Source organism: Chenopodium quinoa, unplaced genomic scaffold, assembly GCF_001683475.1.
Source record: "Chenopodium quinoa cultivar QQ74 unplaced genomic scaffold, ASM168347v1, whole genome shotgun sequence".
Taxonomy (NCBI): Eukaryota; Viridiplantae; Streptophyta; class Magnoliopsida; order Caryophyllales; family Amaranthaceae; genus Chenopodium; species Chenopodium quinoa.
Genome location: NW_018745675.1, coordinates 3,525,011 through 3,543,896, shown reverse-complemented (window position 1 = coordinate 3,543,896; position 18,886 = coordinate 3,525,011). Strand labels below are relative to the sequence as shown.

The 18,886-nt window shown below is 43.9% G+C and overlaps 2 protein-coding genes across 2 annotated transcripts; one reads left to right on the top strand and one right to left on the bottom strand.

The window, feature by feature from the left end:
• The first annotated feature begins 11,933 nt into the window (after positions 1 to 11,933).
• LOC110717252 lies at positions 11,934 to 16,109 on the top strand. Its single transcript, XM_021895912.1, has 2 exons — positions 11,934 to 13,028; positions 15,522 to 16,109. Exons 1-2 carry the CDS (start codon positions 12,388 to 12,390, stop codon positions 15,727 to 15,729), a joined length of 849 nt encoding a protein of 282 aa, XP_021751604.1. The 5' UTR covers positions 11,934 to 12,387; the 3' UTR covers positions 15,730 to 16,109.
• Positions 16,110 to 16,170: 61 nt separating this feature from the next.
• LOC110717251 (probable beta-1,4-xylosyltransferase IRX9) lies at positions 16,171 to 18,148 on the bottom strand. Its single transcript, XM_021895911.1, has 3 exons — positions 17,157 to 18,148; positions 16,692 to 16,917; positions 16,171 to 16,537 (listed from the first exon to the last, which is right to left on the bottom strand). Exons 1-3 carry the CDS (start codon positions 17,813 to 17,815, stop codon positions 16,370 to 16,372), a joined length of 1,053 nt encoding a protein of 350 aa, XP_021751603.1. The 5' UTR covers positions 17,816 to 18,148; the 3' UTR covers positions 16,171 to 16,369.
• Between the last annotated feature and the right edge of the window lie 738 nt (positions 18,149 to 18,886).

Here is an 18,886-nt window from a genome sequence, read left to right as displayed (position 1 = left end):
AAACAATGGGACCTTGCCGAAGGTCCGATGAAGTGGTGAAGACTAGATTCGATCAAGAAATGTTGGACCGAAGGTTTCTTGCACAGTAAACACACGTAAACTAGCCTCGGGGGTGTTGCCGAGGAAGGCCCCTCCGATGCTAAAGTCAGTACAGTGCGTAGAAAGAGAAGACTATGCAAGAGAATTAATTGCTTGAGGCTTTGCTTGAATGAATGTACAAATGTAATATTGATGGCTTTTATACCTCTTCATACATGGAGAAGTTGGGCCTTAGCCCAATTGGCTTGCCTTGAGGACTGATCTTTGACTTTAGCACAATTGGAGAGATGAACCTTGACCTTGGGCTTTTAATTGGTTCATTTAATGCCTAAGCCCAATTGGACTAAATTGGACCCAAACAACTTGCCCCCAGACCCGATTTGGAAGGATGACGGGTCGGTTTTGATTTAATCAGAAAAGGAGGGAAGTGAATGATTTAATTAATCCAAAAAAATTGAATTTAAACCGTAATTAATGAGATAACAACGGTTAAGGCGGATGATTGTGGAAGTTGGACGGATAATGGGCAGTTTAATCGCAAGGTCGTGTGTTTAACGGTTACTTAGTGGGGTATTTAAGAGAAATTGAAACGCGGACTCCCCGTATTCCCATTTCTGGAGATATAATCAGAGGCGTGTCATCTCTCCTCACTTATTCACCAACACAAACCCAGAATTCTCGAGAGAACCCAAGAACCCGCATAAAAACTTCGCAAATTCCCCGAGCATTAAGCTTAGAAACTGAGACTTGGCACTACGAATTCGTAAATCGGCAACTTTCGCTTCAGATTAAGGTAAATTCCTTTGATTTTAGTTTATTTTTCTTCGAATTCGAACTCCTTCCTTTTTTTTCGACTTTTTTCTTCGAAATTATCAATGGCAAGAGGAGTTAGGGGTAGAGCCCGTGCTCCAAGAAGAGAAAGGCCGATTCCCGATCCCAGGAACAGGATTGGGACCTGGAATGGACGAAGAGCAGAGTCTGACCCTGCTGAAGGGATCAGAGCGACTCCAGTTTCCTCGGCTCCTCCTCAGAGAACGGAGGGGCCGAGCGCTTCTGGGCGGGACGATGAAGTTCCCGCTGTCCTTTGGGATATCCTCCCCGGGTTTTCAGAGTGGGAGGATGCCGAAGTAGCTTCGGCCATGATAAAGAACCGCCCCTACTCATGGTGGGTGGAGAATGCCGAACAGTATCGGTTTGCCGAACAAATTGAGTTGCATTACGGCATCCTTGAAGCTGATGGGTATTGGTGCTGAATGCCCGTGGCATCCGATAGAATCCATCGTCCACCCCCGGGGTATGTGGGGGTGTACACAAGACAACTTCAATATGGGTTGAGGTTCCCTTTGGACGTATTCGTCCGAGACTTGCTGATCCATTACAATATTTCCCTATGTCAGCTAACTTCTACTAGCATCCGAAGGGTGATGACATACTTATGGGTCTGCAAGTTCTTCAGGTATGTGCCGAACCTGCACTGCTTCAAAAAGCTTCATCGGCTAGTGCCAAATATTCAAAGTGGGCACGGAAGTCATGGTTCTGGGTGGTACCGGATTGAGTCTCGGCCCCAGTACCTAACCATGTGGCCGAACGACTCTTCAGACAAGGACTGGAGAGGTCAATGGATTTGGGTTAGGGCACCCACGGACCCGGGCCACCCTTGCGTCTTCAGCGCTCCCCGGTACCTTGCTGAGCCTGATCCCGACATGGGAAGTCTAGGACCCCCCGCAGATAACGGCCCAGATCCAAACCTTAATCAACAGAATATCTTCGGCAAGCTGCCGAACCGGGGGGGGGGCAGCGGCCGAATGCAGCATATCCCGGAGACTTGGCTCCCCGATACGCATTATGTTTTCCAAGAGAACATGCTAGCAGCTGTCGGCCTCAGCCGAAAGTTTAAGGATGGTAAGCTTCTTCGGCTGGGGCCGAGGCTTTTTAATTATCTCCTTTTCTCCTCTCACTTCGTTTTTTTATGCTGTGCCAACCTAACTGAACTGACCTTTCCCCTTTTCTTTTTCAGAGCGGGACGAGACCAACGTCGGCATTAACTACGCTCGTCTTGGCGTCAACCGAGAACGAGTTGTAACTGATCGGGCCCCCTCTATCACTGAACCGAGGCATAGGGAAGTTCATCTAGACTCTTCCCACTTCCAAATTGAGGCTGTTGCTCTGTATCAGAGGCAGAAGCCTTGGTGGAAGAAGAGAGATCTCTGGTTTCAGCTGCTGGACGAAGAAGTTGAAGCTGCCCGTACGGCCGAAGAGGTTGCACGGGTTATTGAAGCTTGTGAAGGAGGAGAAGGGTCCTCCAGGGCTGCTGAAGAAGAAGCTGCAGCTAGGGCAGCTGAAGAAGAGGAGGCTTTGCTGAAGACCTCAGTGAGCTTTCAGACTTAACTTTGTCTGATTCTGTTTTTTTTTTTTTTTTTTTTTTTTTTGTGCTCACATTCTTCCTCCCCCCTGTCTTTTACAATCTGAAGAGAGTAATAGACACAGAGAAGGGAAAGCCCTTGTTCGTCCCGAAGACCAGATACAAGAAGAGTCCTCAGACTCAGACATGGATGAGCAGCCGCTTCAGAAAAGGCGCCGAAGAATGGCCATCATCGGCCCCCATGACTTTCAGCGGAGGCCGATGACCATCGGCGTCGAAATAAGGTAACCCGAGGAAGGCAATGGATCGCCGAGGGTTCCCCGGCCACCACCTCAATCACCTCCAAAGACCCCTCCGCCACCTCCTGAGATGGAGGTGGATCAGAAAACTCCCGAATCTAAGGGAGGGGTCCAAGAAGAAGTTCAGGAGAGTGCTGCTGAGCACAAGAATGAGGATGCCGTGATGCCCAATGCTGAGGATTTCATGGCAGACATTGCAAGAGAGGTTGAGGCTTTCGTCTTCACCCCTGAAGAAGAGGAGGTCATAATAATTGACTCTTCTGAGAAGGAGGATGCTGAGCCATCCAAAGTTAAAGAAGCTCTGTCGTCATCCTTTCCTTCCTTCCAGACTCTGCAATCTGGAGAAATGGGTTTCTCGGCCCCCCGAATTCCAATCCCAGATCACATCTGGGACCTCATATGGGGTCAGAACCGAGAAGGTGCTGCAGCCTACTTCGGCGATTTTGCTGGCACGTCCGAAGTAGATAGGGCAAGAATCTGGTCGCTGAAGGCCACTGCTGGGATGGGCGAATCCAGCAGATCAGTTCCTGACCCAGCCAGGTCTAACCAACTGCTGATGATGCAGGTGATTTTCCTTGCCTTTATTTCCTCTAAAATTCAGCTCTATTTTTATTTTTTTTATTTTAACTTGTGCTCCTGTTTTCAGTTCGTGCACAATCAGACTCTCACTGTAGAGCTGATAGATACCCTACAAGATAGGGTAGACGCTGTCGAGCACGACAAAAAGGTAGCCGAAGAGGAGTTAAAGCTTGCTAAGCTGAAGCAAGCAGCAGCTGAAGAGAAGCAGCAGAAGGGTGAAGAATACGAGAAAAAAGCTGCTGAAGCCTTCAAAACCTTCTGCGATGCTCTGGAGAAGGAAGTTTTTCCCCCACTGATGGAAGGGGAAAAATTCCTCCAAGAGCACATGGGAGTGGACATCTCCAAATTCAAGGCTACCATTGAGAGCCGAATCCAGGAAGGAGCTGCTGCACAAGCTGAAGTGCAGCAACGGCTAGAAGCTCTTGAAGCCAGCAGAATGGCTGCTGAAGAGATGCTCCAAGCCAGGGATGTCCAACTCTCAGAGGCTGCTGCTGCTGCTGAAGCTCAGAGAGCTAAGCTCCAAGAAGTTGAGGATCAGCTGATGGCCAAAAAGGAAGAAGTGGCCCAGGCTCAGACAGAGGCTTCCCAAGTTCAGCAGGAGCTGAATGAGCTGAAAGGTTCCTCCTCCAAGCTCGCCGATGAGCTGAAGAAATCCAAGGAAGACTTGGAGGAGACCCAGAAGAAGTTGGTTGATGCTGAGGCTCTACTCAAAGTCCGTGTCTATACCCAGGAAGAATATGAAATGGGTTTCAGAAACGGGTTCAGAGTGAGCCGAAGAGTCTGCCTTCATGCTGAGCCGAAGTTGGACTGGTCCAAATGTGCTGAATGGGTCCAGAATCCCGAAGACCCTCATATGAAGTATGCAACTCCAGTCGAAGCTGAAATCCTAAAGGCTGAGGAAGCCGAAGAAGAAGCTGAGAGAATGGAGTTGGAGGCTGAACAAAGGGAAAGGGAGGCTCGGCAGAGTGCAAAGCCTGCTTCCTCTGCTGCTGGGGCTGAGACCACCATGAGGCCCAACAATGCTGACCAGTCTGATCCTCAATTTCTGAGCATAAATTATTAATTTGATGTTCTTTTCTTCAGCTGCTTTGTTTTTTAGTGCTTTACTGTTTCTTCAATTCTGCTGAACATAAACTTGCACTGGTAGTGCTTCTTGCCCCCCAGAAATTGAAGTATGGCTTCTGCTGAATAAACAATTTCTTTATTTCTTCAAAATGGGTATTCGAAACACAGGGCCAACTGAAGGCAATGTTTCGGATAATGGCTTTCTGGGATACAAGGCTCAGTTAAGGCAATATCCCATAATTGTCCATGGACTCATGCCTTTGGAGAACAAATTTTACTGAAGCTTGACTTCAGCTGAAAGACCAGTGTTCTTTGAAAAGACGAGTTTGTCAGCAATCTGAAACCCAGTTACCCGAAGGCGAAAGTTTCGGACGAGGCTGAATAAACAATTTCCAACAGTTGCTGTTATCCTTGATTTTCCCTCTATCATTGAAAAATGGATATTCGAAACACAGGGCCAACTGAAGGCAATGTTTCGGATAATGGCTTTCTGGGATACAAGGCTCAGTTAAGGCAATACCCCAGAATTGTCCATGGATTCATGTCTTTGGAGAACAAATCTTACTAAAGCTTGACTTCAGCTGAAAGACTAGAGTTCTTTAAAAAGACGAGTTTTGTCAGCAATCTGAAACCCAGTTACCCGAAGGCGAAGGTTTCAGACGAGGCTGAATAAACAATTTCCAACAGTTGTTGTTATCCTTGATTTTCTGTCTATCATTGAAAAATGGATATCCGAAACACAGGGCCAACTGAAGGCAATGTTTCGGATAATGGCTTTCTGGGATACAAGGCTCAGTTAAGGAAATATCCCAGAATTGTCCATGGACTCATGTCTTTGGAGAACAAGTCTTACTGAAGCTTGACTTCAGCTGAAAGACCAGTGTTCTTTAAAAAGACGAGTTTTGTCAGCAATCTGAAACCCAGTTACCCGAAGGCGAAGGTTTCAGACGAGGCTGAATAAAAAACCCTTAAAGAGTAGATAGAACCGAGAAAATTTTGAAAGGATAAAAAGTTGCAAACATTTATATAAATGGTGGCTCCAAGGCCTTTCATTAGTTCAAAATGTACATACAAAGATTGTTCTGCCCCGAAAGGTTTACACATGATATTTTTTCAGTACATCAGCGTTCCAGTGATTTTTCAACTCAGTTCCATCCAACTGCCGAAGTCGGTATGTCCCTGGCTGAAGCTCATCACAGATTTCATAAGGCCCTTCCCATGCAGCTGAGAGTTTCCCATGGATTCGGCCTTTCTGAACTGCAGCAGCATTTCGAAGGACAAGGTCTCCAATTTTAAGAGGCCTTGCATGGACCCTTCAGTTATAAAATTTGCTGATTCTCTGCTTATAAGCGGCCATCCTGTCTCGGGTTGAGTCTCTTACTTCGTCGAGGAAATCGAGAGATTCCCTCATCAATCGCTCATTCTCAGCCGAGAAGTGGTGCACTCGTAGGCTCTCAGAGCCAATTTCCACTAGAAGAACGGCTTCGGCACCACACACCAGTTCAAAAGGTGAATAGCCCGTTGCCTCTTTTTCAGTTGTCCGAAGGGACCAAAGGGTTCCAGGGAGCTCCTCCAGCCACTTGGACTTTTGATCTTCCACCCTCTTCTTGAGGGCATTTAGGATCTGTTTATTTGCAGCTTCGGCTTGTCCGTTACTTTGCAGATGGCATACCGCTGAATATGCCAGTTTGATGCCGAACTGATCTGTATACCACTTCAACGGTAAGTTATCAAATTGCCTCCCATGATCGAAGACAAATACTCTCGGGACGCCAAAACGAGTAATGATATTCTGCCAGATAAATTTTCTAACAGTTTGCTCTGTAATGTTCGAAGCTGCTTCGGCCTCGATCCATTTACTGAAGTAGTCAACACCCACTATTAGCCATTTTTTCTGGTACACAGCCTCTGGAAATGGTCCTAGTATATCCAGTCCCCATTGGGTAAACGGGAGTGGATTAAGGATCGGCTGAAGATCCCTTGCTGGCTGGTGGATAACTGGAGCGTATTTTTGACATTTTTTGCATTTTCGGACCAGCTCCTTAGCATCTGCGATCATGGTGGGCCAGTAATATCCAGCCCTCAATGCCTTGTGGGCTAAGGTCCTTCCCCCAATGTGGTTCCCACAGATGCCGAGGTGAATCTCCCGTAGGATATAATCTGCATCTGTTGGTCCCACGCATTTCAGCAATGGGGCTGAGAAGGACTTTTTCAGAAGCTCTCCCCTGAAGAAAATGAACCTTGAGCTGGTTCTCTTCATCTTGGAGGCCAAAGCTTTATCTTCGGGAGTTTCTCCCCGAAGCTTGAAAGCTAGGATGGGGTCCATCCAACTAGGCTCTGGGTCAGCGCAGCACACTTCAGGTGCTTCGTCGACACTTCTCTCTCGACGCACTTCTACATATACAGATCTGTTCAGCTCGGTAAGAGATGAACTTGCAAGTTTGGAGAGTGCATCGGCTTGAGTATTCTGACCCCTTGGGATCAGCTGAACCTCAAACGTTTTCAGCTCTGCAATGACTGACTTGGTCTTGGCAAGATAAGCTATCATGGAGGGCTCTTTGGCCTCGTAGCTGCCGCTAATCTGATATGCAACTAGCTGAGAGTCTGTTTTCAGGCAGACATGATCGGCTTCCAGGGAGATGCACAATTCTAGGCCGGCGATTGCTGCCTCATATTCAGCTTCGTTGTTCGAGGCCTTAAAAGAAAAATTTTAGTGCATACTCAAAGGATTTGCCTTCGGGAGAAGTTATCACTACTCCTGCCCCCGAACCGTTTTCGGTGGAAGATCCATCCGTAAACACGGTCCAGACTTTCTTTTCATTGTCTAGCGCTTCTTGGTATGAGCATTTGGCCAAGAAATCCGCTAGAGCTTGAGCCTTAATGGCAGCCCTCGGACGGTAGCTGATGCTGAATTCGGTGAGCTCAAAAGCCCACTTGGCTAGCCTACCAGATTTTTCAACCTTGCCGAGAAATTTTTCCAACGGCTGATCAGTTAAGACCACTATCTGATGGCAATCAAAATAGGGCCTCAGCTTCCGAGCAGCTACTACTACCGCGAAAGCGACTTTCTCGAGTAGAGGGTAGCGAGTCTCGGCATCCGTCAGTGTATGACTGACAAAGTAGATCGGTTGCTGACTTTTACTTTCTTCCTTCAGCAGTACTGCACTGATGGTGGCTGGGCTAACGGCCACATACAGGTACAAAGTTTCTCCTTCTGCTGGGCTAGCCAGCGTTGGGAGTTGAGCCAGATGCTCCCGAAGCTGTTTAAAGGCGTCTTTTTGCTCTTCCTCCCAAACGAGCTCTTTTGTTTTCGGGAGTTTCAGGGCTTTGAAGAAAGGTAACCCCTTATCCGAAGCTCTAGAAATGAACCTCGAGAGGGCTGCCATTCTTCTGGTGAGCCGCTGAACATCCCGCTTTGTTTTCGGCTCAGGAAGGTCGAGCGCCGCTTTGACTTTGGAGGGATTGGCATCAATCCCCCTTTTGCTGACTATGAACCCAAGGAATTTCCCTGACTTCACGCCGAAGACACACTTCTTCGGATTCAGCTTCATTTGATGCTTTCTTAAGGTGGCGAAAGTTTCAGTCAGGTCCTTAACATGGTCCTCAGGTTTTTTGCTTTTGACGATCGAATCGTCGACATAGACTTCCATGTTTCGGCCCTTTTGATCGGCAAAAACTTGGTCCACCAGCCTTTGATAGGTTGCCCCCGCATTTTTCAATCCGAAGGGCATCATTTTGTAATTGTACACCCCAGCGTTCGTGACGAATGCTGTCTTTGCTCGATCGTCGGGGTGCATGAAGATCTGATGATACCCCGAGAATGCGTCCATGAAACTAAGCAAGGCATGGCCACTTGTTGAATCGACTAGCTGATCGATCCTCGACAATGGATAGAAATCCTTCGGACAAGCCTTATTTAGGTCCGTGAAGTCAACGCACATCCTCCAGGTACCATTGGCCTTCTAAACCATCACCACATTTGCCAGCCATTCTGGATATTGGCAAGGCTCGATGAAGCCTGCCTCCAGCAATTTTTTGACCTCGGCTGCGATGTCTCGGTTCTTATTAGCGGAGTAATTCCGCTTCTTTTGCTTAATTGGTCGACACGTTGGGTCAACATTAAGCTTATGGGAGATGAGGTCTGGACTTATCCCGGGCATATCAGTTGCCGAGAAAGCAAACACATCTCTGTTGTCCCGAAGGAGCTGAATAAGTTCACAACGGGTGTTCGGATCAAGGTCCATCCCGATTGTTACACATTTCTCAACGTCTCCTTCGACCAACTCAATTGTTTCAGTCTGTTGGTCCATGTCCATTGCTGATGGACTGGACTCTTCATAATCTGGCCTGCTGCCTATGTCAGCAGGTGTCCCAGTCTTTTTGTTCTTCTACTGGCTCTCTGAGTCCTGCTGTTCAGCTGAAGAGCTAGCCTTTTCCCTTTCGGGCCCTTTACCTCTGGGTTCAGATCCTTGGGCCGAAGCACTTAGGCCTTTCGGCTTTTTTGTGCTTGGCTCTCTTTCTTTTTCTTTCTCCTCCTCATCCTTGTCGTCATCTGGGCGACTACTGGATGGCTTGAGGTAGTTGCACCTTCGGGCGTCCTTTTGGTTGCCCTGTATCCTTTCGGGGAAGCCGGCGTCTGAGACGTAAATCATCAGCTGATGATAAGTTGAGACGACCCCTTGGATCTCATGAATTATAGGTCTCCCCAAAATCACGTTGTACACTGAAGGAGCGTCAATGACCAAAAATTCAATCATGACGTTCCTGGCTGCCTCATCGCAGCCGATGGTGATAGGAAGTGTCACCTTCCCATCTGGATAAGTTGAAGCCCCGTTGAACCCTTATACCGGGTAGGGTACCGGCGTAAGGTGCTTGGGCTTCAGCTTGATTTGATTGTAGGCCTTTCGGAACAGAATGTTTGCTCCGCTGCCACCGTCAACAAGGACCTTACTGACGTCGTGGTTGGCCACCGTGGCGATGATCACCAACGGATCCTCGTGAGGGAACGTTATCCCCCGGCAATCGGCGGCTGTGAACGTCATGTTCGGCACCGCCGATTGGGGAGACTGAATGTCAACGTTGTTCACCTAGTGAGTCAAAGCCCTAAGGTGTCGCTTGTGCTCCCTCCGAGAGCATATTCCTCCCGAGATAACATTGATCGGAGAGAATTTCCCCTCCGGTTTTTTACTGATCTTCCGGGGGAAGTCGAGGTCTTGCCGAGAGTCCTTTGCTGACTTCTCGGACTCTTTTTTCTCGCGGTGATCCGCGATGTATTTTTTCAAGTATCCCTTCCGGACCATGTCCTCTATCTGGTCCTTCAGTTGGATACACTCCTCAGTGTTGTGTCCCGGAGACTCGTGGAACTCGCACCACTGATTTTTATTTTTTCGCTGATACCACTCTGGGAGTGGTCTCGGCTTTCGGTAACTCTGCTCCTCCTTCGTCACGCTGTAAATTTTGGCGCGTGGAAGAGAGAGCGGAGTGTAGGACTCGTATCTGCCTGTGTATGAGGCAGATTTTTCCTTCTTTGGGTCGCTGGCCGAAGATTGCTCCGAGGCCTTTGACTTTCCCTTTGCCTTATGGCCTTGGCCTTCAAACAAGGGTATTTGTCTTTGTTTCCCTCCCCCCGAATTGAGGTTGGGTTTTCGCTTTGTTCCATTCTTCGGCTCGGATGAACTTATCCGAGGCATTCAGAGCTTCCTCCAAGGTCTGCGGGATATGCATGACCATGAAGTCTAGGAACTTCCCGAGCTGAAGGCCATTCTGCATTGCAAAAACGGCTAGCCCCTGGTCCAGCTGAGAGACGCTGGATGACTCGTTACTGAAACGGGTCAGATAGTCTCGGAGGCTTTCGGTTTCCCCCTGTTGCAGACTCATGAGTTCTGCAGTAGTCTTCTCTCGGCGGTTTGCCGTGGAAAACTTGCTCCTAAATTTGGAGGACAGATCATCCCAACCTGTTATGGAGCCTTGCTTTACTCCCTTGGAGATCCACGCTTGCGTGACCCCCTTGAGAGTGGTTGGGAAATATTTGCACCAAGTCGCTTCGGATCTGGGGCTAAGATGCATATGAGTCTCATACGAGGCCACGTGGTCCTTCGGATCCGAGGTCCCGTCATATGTGATGTGCGACGGTATTTTAACTGTGGGCACGTGCTCTTCCAGTATCCATTGCTCGAATAGCGAACTGGCGGGTAGCAAAACGGCTTTGCCCTTGTTCCTGGCCGAAGGGACCGCGCTCCGCCCTCTTAGAGAGGTAGGAGTGGTTTTCGTCCCTGGCTGGGAAGTCTGGGCCTCGGCCGCAGGGAACGAGAGGCGACTGCGCACGCTCGGTTCCTTGCCGCCGAGTCGGTCGAGGACGCTTCGGCGAACAGTCTCAGGTTGTTCTCGGTGAGTAGATTCTGGCCGAGAAGCTGAGCTGCTGCTCTTATGCGTTTCAGGTCGGGAGGATGAGGATCCTTTGAAAAATTGAGGGTTCTTTTTCCTCTCTTTTTCATTTTTCCAGGTATCCTCTTCCCACTCTTCCAGTTCCCGGAAGGAAGGAAGCTTCCCACCATCATGGTCTAGCTTCCTCCGTTGATGCCGGGTATACGGAGGAGTTCGATCACGAGGTGGTGGCATATTTTGTGCCCTCATTGCCTCCATGAGCACTGCCAGCGCTCTTTCCACCTCCTTCGAGCTGGGCCCCGTCAAAGGGGTCCTCGGTCGAGTATGGGAATGAGGGGGCACATTCGATGGTTGGCTTTGGGGCACTGAATGTGTCCTATGATCGGACTCACCCCTGCTAGACCGAGAGTGACTCGGCCTATGATGAGAGTCATGAATTACGGGAGAAAGGGAATCCTCCCTGTATGATCCTCCCCCCGAGCTGGCACCCTTGGGAGAGTTCCGGTCCGGCGAGGGTGATGGTGTAGGGGTTTTAGGCTTTTCGCCCGCTCCTTGACGGAGGCCTTTGCTCTTGCGGTTCTTAGCCATTGCTACTAAGATTATTGCAAGATGATCTTGGTTAGAAATTTAGCTTAAAGATTTTTGAAAGTCTTCCCCACAGACGGCGCCAAATTGTTTCGGGTGAAAACAATGGGACCTTGCCGAAGGTCCGATGAAGTGGAGAAGATTAGATTCGATCCAAGTAATGTTGGGCCGAAGGTTTCCTGCACAGTAAACACACGTAAACTAGCCTCGGGGGTGTTGCGGAGGAAGGCCCCTCCGATGCTAAAGTCAGTACAGTGCGTAGAAAGAGAAGACTATGCAAGAGAATTAATTGCTTGAGGCTTTGCTTGAATGAATGTACAAATGTAATATTGATGGCTTTTATACCTCTTCATACATGGAGAAGTTGGGCCTTAGCCCAATTGGCTTGCCTTGAGGACTGATCTTTGACTTTAGCACAATTGGAGAGATGAACCTTGACCTTGGGCTTTTAATTGGATCATTTAATGCCTAAGCCCAATTGGACTAAATTGGACCCAAACATATGGTTAAATTATTTGAAAGATTTATCACTATGGAAGTTTGAGCATTGTACTGTTGTCATATGCATTTGGATGTGGAGAGGAAACATCTTGGCCTGATTTTAGCGCGAACCACCATACCTGTAATTGCAATGATATGTAAGACCGTTAATAATGTGAGGAAATTAGACACAATGTTTGACTTCAGGCTTTTTTTTGTCACCAAAGGAATGTAAGTTTGGATAAGGGTTCAGTAAGTTCAGATACAGGCTATCCAAGTTCAGTTTATAGCTTTAATTAGTATAGACAAGGGTTAATAATTTAAGATTAGGCGAGAAGAAAGAAACCTTAATGAGAAAACAAGTGGCTCTGCTTGAGACTTTATGCTCAGGTTATTGGTCATGTTGTGTAATATTGCTGTTAAGTGAACATGATTGCATCTCCATGTTTAGTTTTGTGTTGCAATGTGATTTTATCATGCCCGTTCTGATAGTCCTTTATTTCAGATTCAGCTTTTGTTTCTGAAAGTAATGAACCCAAAGGCTTCTTGAAATCTGACGATGCTGTCAAGAGAACTTTGGTTTTTGAGGCAGAAATGGTAGAAGAAAATGGGACTTCTGGAAAAAAGGGGACCACAGTGAACAGCATTATTATTGTTGACAGTGACGATGATGATGAGATCCCTCTTCGTGTTAGTGGTGTCAAAAGGACGTATGTACACCCTGAGAATTTGAGAGAACATTGCGATAGTTCTAATGATGATAGCCTAAACCAGAAACATATGAAGAAGCTTGAACATGGGTCATATGGACCAGTCAAGCCTGTTTTATCAACTCCATCAACTGCAGGTGATGGGCATAAATTTAACATTCAGCAAAGGCAAGCACTGTCAGCTATCAGAAAATGTGAAGAAAGGCTCCGGAGAGACATTGGAGAGCCAAGATTTGATGGGTTTGTGGATAATGGTGGTGAGGAAGATGAAAACGGTAATTCTAATTTTGAAAACAACAAAGCTCATAATTCTTGTCCCCCTCAACTTGAAAAGTATATGGCCACTTGCCGGCAGAGGAAGGAAAATAAAAAGCTGGAGGTTGCAGCTGATATGGTCTGTGCTTTTGACGAAGATCCTGACTTTTGTGCCAAGGCTGTTTGTGCATTATATAGGCAGCATAAGTCTTCGATGAAGGGTTCAATTTGTGCTAGCAGCAAAGGATTTGAGAAGTGTGATGCTGACAGGTAACCAATGTTTAAATATTATAAATCTTTCTATTAAGATTATCTGAAATGTTTAAATATTTAGAATTAGCATGAGATTGCTTAATTAATCTCTTCTGAAAGTTATAAGAATTGATATACCTAACACATAGTATTGCTAATTTGCTATATTACCACTATATTGATATGATAAAACTGCCCTTCACATTTTCTTATTACCAATTCCTGTTTATTCATCTATGGAGTCATTTACTCATACGGCTTCTGGATCAACTAGCCAATCAGCAGAAGTGATTTTTATGTACGTTTGAAATCACATCTTGGATTTTGAAATAGTCAAATGAAGATGCATCCTAGCCAAAGATAGTACTACGTATAAATAAGTTGTGACTTTTTAGAATTCGCATGAGATTGCTTAATTAATCTCTTCTGAAAGTTATAAGAATTGATATACCTAACACATAGTATTGCTAATTTGCTATATTACCACTATATTGATAAGATAAAACTGCCCTTCACATTTTCTTATTACCAATTCCTGTTTGTTCATCTATGGAGTCCTTTACTCGTACGGCTTCTGGATCAACTAGCCAATCAGCAGAAGTGATTTTTATGTACGTTTGAAATCACATCTTGGATTTTGAAATAGTCAAATGAAGATGCATCCTAGCTGATGCGGAATCTAAGGTAGGGTTAGGTGTTTCGGGCTATGGGTTAAGTGTTTAGGCTAGGTGTTGAGGAACTCAAGGTTTGACTAGCAAGGAACACTCGCAATACTAATCAAGGATAGGTATGGTTAGAGTTGAACACTCACTCTACTAACCATAAGACAAGCTAACTCCGAACACTCCGAGTTAAGCTCACAAACTCGAGTCCACGAGTTCAAGTAACTTGAATCCACAAGTTAGAATTAGAAATAACACAAGGTATATTTCATAATAGATATTTCATTCAAGGTAAGATAAGATGATTACAAAGCTAGATAAGACTTACTTTTATAGCCTAAGGAAGTAGTTACATTAATTAACTTACTTAGCTAATTTTTTTTTTTTAAAAAAAAAGGAACTCAAAAGTCGCCAGCCAAAAGGAACTCAAAAGTCGCCAGCCACACTCAGACCTCAGGTGTAACGGTTTCCATGAAAACCGTCACATATTGAAGAATAATAACTGCTGCTGTTCCTTAACGCAGTTCCTTAAGGAACTCGCTGCAAATATGCCTAGCTCTCTCTATTTTCAACGGCTGACAGTTACAACTTTATTACAGCAATTTAAGCTAAGCTAATTACCACTATAAACTGAAAATAAAACATACAAATAAGTAGTAATAAAAAGCAATTAAACTAAGGAGGTTATACTCCATGAATGGCGCCCAACAAGAGAGTAAAACTCCTCTTGAATGCACACTAAAACCGTGTGTAACCCCCTCCTTTATTCCCTTGTCTTTGGCTGCCTTCAAAACAGAAAGGAACAAAAGAATATTCTTCCCCAATGCTACGAATATCATCAAGGCATCCAAGGCAAATAAACTCCTTGCTTACTCATCCATCCAAGCCACGCATGACTTGTACAAAGATGGAGCTATGTGGAAACCTATGCGTGGAACATTGTCAAGCTTGGACCCTTGAATGAACAGCCCATGGACAATAGGAACTTGATTCTTTTGGACCCTTGAACGTGTGTTTGGACCCTTTGAACTATTAGGCTCATTAGGTTGCATAAGGTCTTGATCAAGGATCAATTCCAGATCACTAGCCAAAGATAATGCTATGTATAAATCTGTTTTTATCCAGACCAAGCAGATGTTTGGCTAGTGAAGTTGCTAATTGTCTTTATTAACCACGATAATCTTTATTTTAGTCATGATTTTCTTTTCTTCAAACAGTTTTGTGTTTGTGTGAAGTACCTACGTGAGAAATAATTAGTAAAATTTCATCTATGCTTTGTTTCATCTGAAAATTGTAATCGTATACACCTATATGTTCTTATTATTTATGTTGAACAACTAGCTGCCACTTTCTAGCAAACAATGTTGACTAATTGACTGTGTAAGTAGCTAACTATAGTTATGAGAAAAACATGCCGGTAATTTTGGCATGTAACAGTTGAACAGGAGACCAGTATTGCTTTGTTAAAAATTTTACTTCGTATATACTTGATGTAATTGGCATCATTTTATGAATCTGATCTCAATTGAGTAAGAAGCTGCTAATGCATGCAGCAGTTCTTTCTTTGATCACCTTGAAATATCACTTTGCAGCTTGTATGCAAAAGTTATGTGTCACTCTGGGACAAAATTGTTCAATCATCAGTCTATTAAGAGTTTTATATGCTGGAAGATATATTACATGCAGAAGTTACTGACATCATCCACATCTCATCAATAATGTTCTGTTTATTTCTTTTGTTTGTTATTTATTTATTTATTTATAATTCTTAATCATCACCTTATTAAGAGAAAATACACTTGTAACTACTGGTAGTTGCATCTGTCTGAAGTGTGTATTTTGGTTCTAGGGGAATTTCTCTGGCCAATTTTCTAATAGATGGGGATTTAAAAGGCAAGATGAAGAAGTCTGTGGATGAGTTACAGCAGCATGATCAAAGGGGCCTTGATGATTGTTGCAGGCTTGCCAAGAAGAATTCCAAACAGCTGATTGACATCTATAAAAAGGGCGAGGATCCTCTTTTTTCTCCTTTGTCCACTGATCTGCAGTATAAGTAACCCATGAAGAACAACGATGTAAGTTTCTGACAAGTTTCTCTACAACGGCCCTTTCTCTTCTTGTAAGTGTTATTCTATCCTTGTATATGTATGTAAGTAGCAACTGGGCTGTACCTAGGTAGTAATATAGTTTAAGCGGCTGGCAAACTTAGATGATAATATATCTGCACATGATGCTAACTTTTTCAGGATGATTTAATCAGGTAACACAAAATTCGTGTTACTACTTTCTCATTGTAAAAGGCAATTTGCTAATTACTAATCATCTGGATCCCAAATTTTTGTTTTTGTAAATCTTTGATGACGCATATATAAAAATGGCCTTTTTTTGCCTACTCTGCATCGTAGTTTTGATAATTGTTGTTTGTTGGAAGTGTGAATGTCACTTTTCAGCTAAGATTTGGAGTGCATTAGAGGAATTATGAAAACAACAAAACAATCTCCAGTAAAAGTTCTGTACCATCTAATTCCATTATGGTTTTGGTCTGTAAATTACATTGCTAAGCCGAATTTCATTTGTCGAATAGCTGGTTACAAAAAATGTACTGAAACCAATTATACAAGGTTTATATCAGAAGACACATTTATAAAGAGGAAAAGCATAAGAATGAATAGTGAAATCCCCTGCTGCCTTGGTTCATTATCTTCGCTTTCCGTCCAATGTAGAATCTGGAACATGATTTACTTGTACAATTTTGGAGGAAAGATGCAGTTGCCAGATGTTTACTTTGGAGCAATCTCCCGAGGGTACTCCCTTTATTTTGCTCTCATCTTCAAGAACTGCTTCTTTGACAAATTTGAGTGAATTCTGCATACAGTGTTGTTATGTGATTAGTTTAATGATTGAAAAGTGAATTACATTGAAGGTCATTAGTATGATCTGGTGACTCTTTTTCTGCCTTTATTATATTCATTTGATATCACTTCGCAAAGGGGCAGTTACAAAGAGTTTAAGTATGAACCTGTTTGGTGGCATCTGCGAAAGGCAGATAACCCCATCGTTCAGGATCCCATAGGATGGAGCTATTGAATCCGAAACTGGAAATGTGAATGGCCAATTCCTCTGCATCCATTTTTAAGCTCTTCAGATGCCAACCGACGACTTGGGAAGATTGGCAGACTGGCCCTTCAATTATCATCTTCTTTCTGCTTGCTGAAAGTTTTGCAAGGGGCCATGACCCAAATGTCCTGTTTAAACACCTCATTTTCTTATAAGCCTTGATAAGTAGAATTTACCGCAAGAAGAAATATATAATGTAAAGGCACAGCGTTTTTCTACTCTGCTAGCAAGCTAAATCGGACTGAAACATGCTTTTTCACATTATATCACACAGTAGGGGCAACAATTCATCTGTTACTATGACACAAAAACTTTGGATATACTAGAACCAGTAGCATAAGGGAAGGAAGGGAGAAAAACTTCTTACCCAATAGCTCGAATTTCATCAAAGAAGCTGAGATCATATGCATTTGAGAGGCCTGCAAAATGAACAATTCCACTTAACCGATGATGCTCGATATGCTTTAGTGCTAGGTTTCTCTGGTGATCCATTTCAGTTCTATGATCTGTAAAATTCTCCTTAAACACCAAGTGTCTATACATTACCCCCGTACGCCTGAGTATATCTGATACATCAGAAGACTCCAGCTGTGACTCCACAACAATCCACAGCAGTGGCGGAGGCACCAGTTTTAGAGTATTTGCCATCCTGCTTAACAAAACTCCTCTTAGAGGATCCTTATCATTTGTAGGAGTAATAACAATGATTTGTTTCCTTGGATTCAATTTATCACTTTCACTTTCTCTTTCGTCGACCAAATTTGCATCCTCCATTGCACTGTCTGGAGTTTCTGATAGGCTTCTGTTAGCGGAAGTGTTGTTGCCTGCTACACCCAGCATAGGCCTTGGTGCCAGCTCAATGGACTCGTTATGATGTATGTCTGCTGTTGACTTGAGACTAGTAAATGGAGGTTTACCAGTAGGAGCAAAACCCGTGAAGAACCCCATCACAAAACATAGCAAGAAATGCAAAACAGCTTTCTTCCATAGATGAATCCGCTTCTTTGATCGCTCCGTGGATCCCATTTATCTGAAGTAAAATAGAAGATGATTACAGAAAACAACCAGAGCTCATGAACTAAGCTTATAATCTGGGTGATGTAGAAGAGTTGAAATGACTTGTGGGTGACATTTTATATACTAGTAATAAAATTGAATAAAAATGTCGAGTTTCGGGACGACTAGCAGGTTTGTCTTAAAGCAGTGCTAGACTATAACAATGATGGGCACTAGCTAACTCAAAAGAGTGAATCATGAGTATGAACAAGCCATTTGTTTTTATTATTCAAAATTAGTATTAGATTGTTTAGGTGTTTCATAGTTATTGTGTTGTTGCTTCTAGAGGTGATCACTTAAAGTAAAAGAAAACACAAGCAAAGGAAGTAAACAATGGAATTTCTGATCTTTAGTTGGTGGCTTCACCAAATGGTTGTTGAAGATGCAAACTCATTACCTAATTATGAATTATAATGTGAAATATGATTACTTTTTTACTTGAAAATTTGGTTGAATTTCATCTGTCATTTAATTTATCGTTGACTGCTTTGACAATGGAAGAATCTGATACAGATTCTACGCATGAATCTTCGAATCTTATGAAAAGAAAAGGGATTTTAACTGAAGAACTAGATTAGGCCAATCAGCCATAAAATTAGTAAAAGAAGTTTTTTTTTTTTTTTTGAAAATGCTATATGTAGCTTTACATATAAGAAGCTAAAAATGGAATAAACAATGAAAATATATAATTACACTGATTGCGCATGATTTTGTCATGCAATTCTAAATGAATACTAAATTAGAAAAAGATATTAAATGCTTATTTGTAGCCCGAAGGGCTATATATTACATATAGCATTATCCATTTTTTCTTCCTTCCAAGCAGAAATAGACGGGAGATTCCTAATTCCTAATTCCTAATTCCTACTCCTTAATTCCTAATGGTGATGAGTTTTGTAAGCGGCATTTTTTGAAAGTTAAAACAACAAATCTCTGTAATAGTAAATTTGGTACTTAGTTGTGTATTGTACTATTTGTATTGGCACCAAACTATTGATTATTTGATATAAAATTCTATCAATACTAACAAAACTGTGAGTC